This window comes from Streptopelia decaocto (assembly GCF_964273445.1).
Source record: "Streptopelia decaocto genome assembly, chromosome: 3".
Lineage (NCBI taxonomy): Eukaryota > Metazoa > Chordata > Aves > Columbiformes > Columbidae > Streptopelia > Streptopelia decaocto.
The window spans coordinates 54,978,486-54,985,901 of record NC_138656.1 but is presented as its reverse complement, the minus strand read 5'-3'; the positions used below and the strand labels follow the sequence as shown (position 1 = coordinate 54,985,901).

At 42.1% G+C, this 7,416-nt stretch overlaps 1 protein-coding gene across 1 annotated transcript; it reads left to right on the top strand.

Moving 5' to 3' along the window:
- The first annotated feature begins 160 nt into the window (after positions 1–160).
- FBXO5 (F-box protein 5) lies at positions 161–7,168 on the top strand. The gene is made up of 5 exons (XM_082048690.1): positions 161–242; positions 2,165–2,901; positions 3,222–3,312; positions 4,517–4,678; positions 6,062–7,168. The coding sequence occupies exons 2-5, from the start codon at positions 2,180–2,182 to the stop codon at positions 6,311–6,313; spliced, it is 1,227 nt and encodes a 408-aa protein (XP_081904816.1). The 5' UTR covers positions 161–242; positions 2,165–2,179; the 3' UTR covers positions 6,314–7,168.
- Positions 7,169–7,416: the final 248 nt, after the last annotated feature.

Here is a 7,416-nt window from a genome sequence, read left to right as displayed (position 1 = left end):
CGCCACCTCCCCACCACTCGCCTCTCTCCTTGCCGGCCGAGGAGGGAAAATGTGAACGGGGCCGACTCCACCCGCGGCGCCTCGGATTGGTCCCCGCCTTCTGCCTGTCGCCCATTGGCTGCACTGCCCCTGCCGTCGGCGTTTGATTGGTCGGAGCGGTTTTGGATACCAAATTCAAAGTTTTTAAAAGTACCCGGGGAGGAGACGGCGCACTCCCTGGCCGTGGCCGAGCAGCCCTGCAGGTGAGCGCGGGCGGGCAGCGGGGGTTCTATGGCAGGGCCCGTTTAGGGCAACGGGGCTCTGCGGTGAGGGCTCCGTGGCAGTTCAGGTTTGTGGCAGCGGGGCTCCGCGGTGAGGGCTCCGTGGCAGGGCAGGGTTGTGGCAGAGGTGCTCCACGGTGAGGGCTCTGAGGCCGGTACGGCGGAGGCTGCCGGCGTACGTGATGGCAGAACCGGAGGACTGGGGGCACTGGCGGTGTTGGCTGCGCTGCGAGGAGCGGCAGGCGGATCCGGAATGGAGATCCCCGGCGGCCTCCCGGCTCCACCGCCCTCCCCATGCTTGCCTCTCAGCTCTCCCGCCGGCGGGACGGGATGGGATGGAATGGGATGGGATGGGACGGGGCGGCAACGTATGGGTGGCCGTGGAGCGTCCCGCCACCGAGGATGGTGTGTGGCGCACCCCGCTCCCGTGTGAGTCCGAGCCGGGGTGGGAGCGCAGCTCCCGCCGGCGGGCGGTGGTGGGCGGGGAGGCGCCGCGCCGCGCTGTCTCCCGCCGGACGGGCCACGCCGCCTGAGCTGGGCATCCTCCCGGCTTGCTCCTTGCTCGCCTCGCCGCCACTATTTTAGAGGGAGTCGTCCAACGCGGGAGAAAGCGGAGACCCCCAAAGGCGCAGCGTGCGGTTGCCGGGGCCGCGGGGCACGGAAGGGTCGGGACCCGGTCTACCTGCTGCCCACCCGGGCCATCTTGAGCTCTGAGCGGGAACAGCATGACAGCGCTGCAGCGGCCCGCGACTGAGCACTCTCTGCTGGGGGGTCGGGGCCCGCCATGGGGCCCAGAAACACGGGAGCGAGAGGGCATTTTCTAATTCTGCAGGATTTCAGGCCGAAAGCTCCTCTACTCACTCATGGCGCGCAAACGAGGGTGGAAGGGGAGGAGGGGGCTTAAGGAGGGCTTGCATCACTCCCCCAGCTCACACTGTACAAAGCCGTAAGCATATTTGCTGCTTTTTTCCCACCAAATGTAGGTAATAAGAAAGAACTCTTTCTCTGAAACGTTCATTAAACGCATTTCTCTAATAGTTTTTCCCAAAACTGCTGGAAGTGCTTTAATCCCTTAAAATACCTGCTCAAATGGAGGAGCATATTTTTCATACGGTTTTCAAAGTGTGTTGAAAATTATATTCCCCTTAGACTTAACACGACAGAGATGGCTCCCTTCTCCACTTCAGCCTTTGCCCATCCCCCCGCAATTGTTAATATAGATAGCACCACACTTTGGGGGGAGGGGAAAGAAGCGGGGCAAGAAAAGCTCTGTTTCCCTGTAATATCTGTAGACTTCCCATTCTTTTAAAATCAAGCCTGTAAATAACCTTTCTTTCACTTCGACCATTGTTTAGTGGTTGCTGCTTTATGTTGTAATTTACACATGCATGTGGGCACTCAGACTTTTCCTGTGCCACCAGGCCTCCTCCCCTTTTAAAAATGCCAGATATGTGGCTGCATCTGCAGCATTGCCTCTGGCTTGCCTCTGCCCCTGCATGGGGCTGCTGTCACTCCTGGACCCTCTGCCACTGGTGTCCTCCCAGGGACCACAAGTGTCTTGAGTGCATTGCTGCATTGAGGGGAAAAAAATGGGGGCACTGGTGTGTCTAAAACTAATCTATACTGGTGGAATGGTGATAAAGTAAATTATTCTGTCAGTTTTCTCACCCTAACTATAAGCAGCATAAAGCTCTAATATTGAAAAGGTTTCAAGTTGATTTATCATATGACTGATCAAATCCTTAGTTCCACTAGTTGTGTTTCAGACACTGGAGGGTGAGTCAGATAAAACTTAAAATTCATAATGCAGAAGGAAGGCCTGATTGGTTCTTTATAAGAAAAAGAATTTGTGATGCAGTTTATGCTGTGTTGTGATATTATACTTTCCTTTTTGTTCTTTCTAGGATACAAACAAAATAATGAAATCAAACCTTAACTGCTCTTTCAAAATGAAGTGTGATTTCCCTTCCATGTCTCCTCGTGCTGGGTTTGCACCGTTGAAGTCTGCTGTGGAGAAAACAAGACTGAAAGAATCCTGCCCCCTGAATTATGAGGAAGGTTTTTGTAAAAGCTGTGCTGAAGAGCACCAGAAAATACTCCTTAGTGACTCATACCATGTGGCCACCAGAAATCTAGATCTTGAAGATGAAGGAAGACCTGTACATAACAAAGAAAACAAACAAGTAACCCAGAAACTTGATGAAGGTATCTATGAAATGGAGGGACTAGAAAACAGTAAATTTAATGAGGACAGTGGTTATTCCTCTATGTTAAGTAGTCACTACACTGATGCAATAGAACATGAGGATAGTATACCTCTGGCTGGGAATCTCTGTGGCACACCTAAGCATTGTCTCATGAAGAACCAAATCGAAGCACAGTTTTCAAAAAAGACTTTGTTGCCAGTAATCCATTATGAAGAAATGATTTGCTCAACTTTGAAAAAAAGTGGTAAAAGAAACCTCAAGTCTTGGGCTGTGGTAGACAGGATTGTTTTTAGGGGAAAGCTTGAACTTTGTAACCTAATTGGAAAGAAAATGGGATTAGATAAACTAGACATTCTTGCCGAACTCTTCCAAAAGAACCTGAAGCATATATTAGCAAACATTTTAAGGCATCTTGGCGAGATGGATTTAATAAAGTAAGTACATTGATCTTATTGTATTTCATTGGGAAAGGAAATAGCCTAATGAGATGGCTTAAGAATGTTTTTAGATAAGGGGCTTGTGACATTTACTCAGTGGTTGGTATTCTGTATCAATATATTAAAACATGAACTGTCATTGCAAGCCATGATATATATGGAGAACAGGTCTTTTCACTAGAAGGCAAATTAAGTCTACAACTGAACAGATCCTATCTTCTACATGAAAGAAGAAAATACATAGTTATTCCCACTATTAAATGAGAAGTTTTTCCCTTTCCTAGGATGTAACTAATATTTTGTTGTTGTTGTTGCAGTTTTGCCAAAGTCAGCACAACATGGCAGAAGATTTTACAAGAAGATAAATGGATTTTCCAAATGTATAGTAAAGCTGTGAAAAACCTTGCTGTAAGTTTCTGCACTTCTCAGATGTCTTAAGCCTAAGCTAGCAGTGTCTATCTGCTATTTCAGGACTTCTCCCAGTCTTAAGAGATGGCAGAAGAATTTCTCAGATTGAAAGCATTGTCACTGAAGTGTCTGAGTTTGTCCTGTTAGGATGCCCTGTCTCAAGTGTGGCTAGTCACTGCGCTGTCTTTGAAGCCCAAGGAAGGCTGACTGAGAAGGTTACCCAAGGAGAGATGCAGATGTTCTTAAGAGCTTCCATATGTCCTGTGTTACCGAGGAAGGCAGGAAGGAGAGGGTCATTTCAGCCCTGCCTGCTGGGCAAGCCCTAGAGGCCCTCAGCAGAGGTTTGCTTATCAGCATCCCGTTGGTCCAGTGAGAGAGAGACTGAGAGAAACCATTTGGCTGACTGTGCCGTGCAGGTTGTCTGCTTGTACTTGCTAGGAACACTCTCTGAAGCCTCTGAAAAACTTTTTGCACTGTGAACTATTCCTAATACCTATTTGTCCTATGAAATAAAAAAAAAAAAAACAAAACCAAGATCCAGCCATGCTGGCATTGCTGTTTATCAAGGCAGTACTCTCTTAAAACACTAGGGGTGTTTATCTTCTGTGAGAGATGGAGAGACAATGAAACAAGGCTTAGGATAAGCCACAGAGTAAGGTAGTCAACTAGTCTGAATTTTATGTAGTATTTTACCGTGCTAGCCTCTTGGGCTTAACAGCTGGACACCACTGAACATTCATCCCATAAAGTCTGATTTCCTCCCTGCCATTGTATGCTTTTTTTAACAGGAACTGCAAACTTAGAAAATTGCTGGGAGGAGTTTACTTCTTGGAAAGAAAACTTCAAGCATCCCTGCTCTTACCATAAAGAATTAGAATTATTGCTTTGTGTTCGAAAACGTTTTGGTGACTAGGTTACCTGCTGCACCTAAATGGCTATGATGTGTTAATATGGAAGTTACTTTACGTAATAGGAAGTAGCTGGTCTTGATGGTCTGAACTAAGAGTCTGTTTGCATTTATAACAGTAGTGACTGAGAAAAACAGGGTAAAATTAGTAACATACTACTTGGTATGATGATTTCTTATTGGAAAAATTCTAGCTGTGAGGAGGATCAAAAATAAGTTGTTTACTTCTATTAAACAAAAAGCCCCTCTCAAATAAGTCTCTTCTCAAATTATGTTCTTTTTTTTTCTTTTCATTAGAGTGGTATTAAGGCACCAGAGCATGCTGCAACAAGGGAGTATGTTCTCTACCGAACAGCTTTAGCTTCCATTCAGAAAGCAACCCCACCAAACAACTTGAATAAAAAAGGCACCAGATCCAAAGCATCCAAGAATCACAGCAAGCTCATGATGTTTTCTGAGGTAACTGGTGACTTCTGTTCATCTTTAATTTCTCACTTATTGTTTGCCACATGGTCAGCTTGTAAGTGTATTTCTGAAAGTAGTATCTCCAGTTTGAAATGTTTATAACTCTTATTAGTATGGCTTATTGAGCCTATTTTAAGACAATGTCAGAAACTCAGTGGAGGGTATTGATACACAGGGATGTTATACTTTTTTTTTTTTCCCCACCCTGGGTATCTAGGTACCCTCAAAAAGGCTTAGTGATTTAAGACCAAAGACTAAGTAGCTCCTATTTAAAAAAAAAATTAAACAAATGAGTATTTCTCCTGTTCATTCTATTATTTTTTCCCTAACTATTTATCTGATGTTAAAATGGCATTTTTACCTACGTGTGTGTAGTATGTCTCACATTTGGAGTGTCAGCAACTGCCATCAGCCTGAATTTCCCTTCCCCTTGTTATTTTTCTTAAGCTTTTTTTTTTTTCTCCATGTATAGGTGCAAGTCTACATTGCAAATTCTTACAGTACTTTTAAAAATGTTTATTGAAAGTCATTGTTAATAAGCAACAGATTTTCCTGACAAGAAAAATTTTTACATTCAAGGTCATAAGTCTTAGTCTGCAAGTTGGTGCAATAAGAGAAGAAGACATAATCGCACTGGAAAGCATGCTCAAGCTGCTCTAACACTACTATATAACACTTTGTAGCTTTAGGAATCTGAAAGTTCAACTGTACACTTAAGTAGCAGCGTAGAATTTTTTCCTTGATAAACAAACATATGAGATCTATACATACGTGCTTAGATTATAAAAACATTTTACTTTTAACAATTGATTGATATGAGGTGTTATACAGATCTGTAATTTTCTAATGCTGAATGGATTTAAATGGTCAATCTGGTTTTGTGAAAAAATTTAATTAATTGGAAAGAAGTAGAAATTGCTTCAGTTTGTTATCTTAAGCCAAGTACCCCACAGCTGAGATTTCTGGACACATTGTTCACCTTCCAAAAATGTTAATGATTTAAATGGAATTCAGATTTTTTTTTTTTTTTTAGTTAAAGTTAACTAAATCACCATCTTTGGATGAGGCTTGAAGGATTCAGAAGGGTTGTTTTTCTTACTGCTTTGCATTTAGTTTGTCTGTCCTTTAAATTTAAAATTTAAAGAATTTTAAATAGGCTACCTCCATTGCAGTCTAAAGTAGCTGCTGTTATAGACTGATTATTCCTGTTCAATCTCCAGCAGAATTTGATACAACCAGAGTTAGGCTAAATTTGTAATTTATCTCTCTAGAATAGGAGAAGTTAGAATATGTTTTGTGGCACTTAGATATCAGGGAATGTTTCGGGTGTGTATTTATCCTCCACTCATGATGTTCTTTATGTGCTTTTCCCAACAGACTGCCAAGACCTTGAAAAACAATGAAAGCCTTAAAGTCTGCCACCGCTGTGGCTCACCTGCGAAGTATGACTCCTACCTACAAAGAGCAACGTGCCATCGTGAAAGTTGCGGCTTTGACTTCTGCACAAAGTGTTTGTGCAGCTACCACAGCTCCAGTGACTGTATGAGTGGCAAACCAGTGAAACCCAGCTCTAGGATGGGGCCGCTTCCTGGGACTAAGAAGAGCAAACAGAATCTACGGCGACTATGATCTGTCCATCCCAATACAGACTGAGATGTCCCATAAAAGTTTTTTTAGGATGTGAAGTTATCCACAATGAAAATGCTTTCTGCTATTCTATGTTAAAAAGATTAATTTTATTACTCCTTGTACTATTCGGTCTATTTGATGATTCCTAGGAATCATCACAAATATCCATTTTAAAAACTCTTCCTAATCTATAAATTTGTAAGAAAATTCTGGGTATGGATTCTAATAACACTTCAGATATCGTGCTAACAATTTGGCTGTTGCATTCCAGTCTTCAAAATACCTCACAATGATATTGAACAAGATGAAGTTTTGGCAAGTAGCCTTCCACATGTAACCCTAGCAATTATTGAATACAAGGGAGAAGTGTAATCTGTTTTATTTAACTGCTTTTTCTTGTTCAAAAGTATTTAAAAAAAAATTATAGTGAGATTGTCAAGTGAGGTAAGTCCCTTTTAACATAAAATTATGAGGGGGTCTAGATTTTATGGGTTTTGTTGCCTGTTTTTTTTGTTTCAGGGCTTTGCCATAATTTCAAAATGTGAATGTTTATAATATCATTCTCTCTGATTTACCTTACATGAATCTTAAATTTTTGGTCTTCCTTCACTTCTTTGTCCAGAAACTTCAGGTTTTCCTTGAACTGAGGTGATACTCTTTTGAACTTAAAAAAAAAGTACTGTATCTTGGCTATACTGCTAAAAATACTTTGCCATTTTTTTAAGTCATAAGATAATTTTTTTAATATTTGTATATATTTGTAAATACTACTTTAAATATTATTCGTGTTTGTCTTATAAATGTGAAAATAAATTACTGTTCTCAAAAACTTGGTTGGCGAATCCGGACTTCCTTTTTATTGTTTTAAAATATTATCTTCTGTGCTTGTTTCTCATGTTTTCTAGTATTTTCTTCTTAAAAATGGTGATTTAACAAGGAGCAAATATCCTGGTTTTGTGTAAAATGTGCTAAATCTGTCCTCGCACTGTGTTCCTACTCCTTACTTAAAGGTTCTTTGCAGTAATTGCCGATAGTTTCTGAACCAAAACATTCAGTGGAAAATATTTTTATTGGCTGAATGTATACTGCTGTTGCAGAACTGG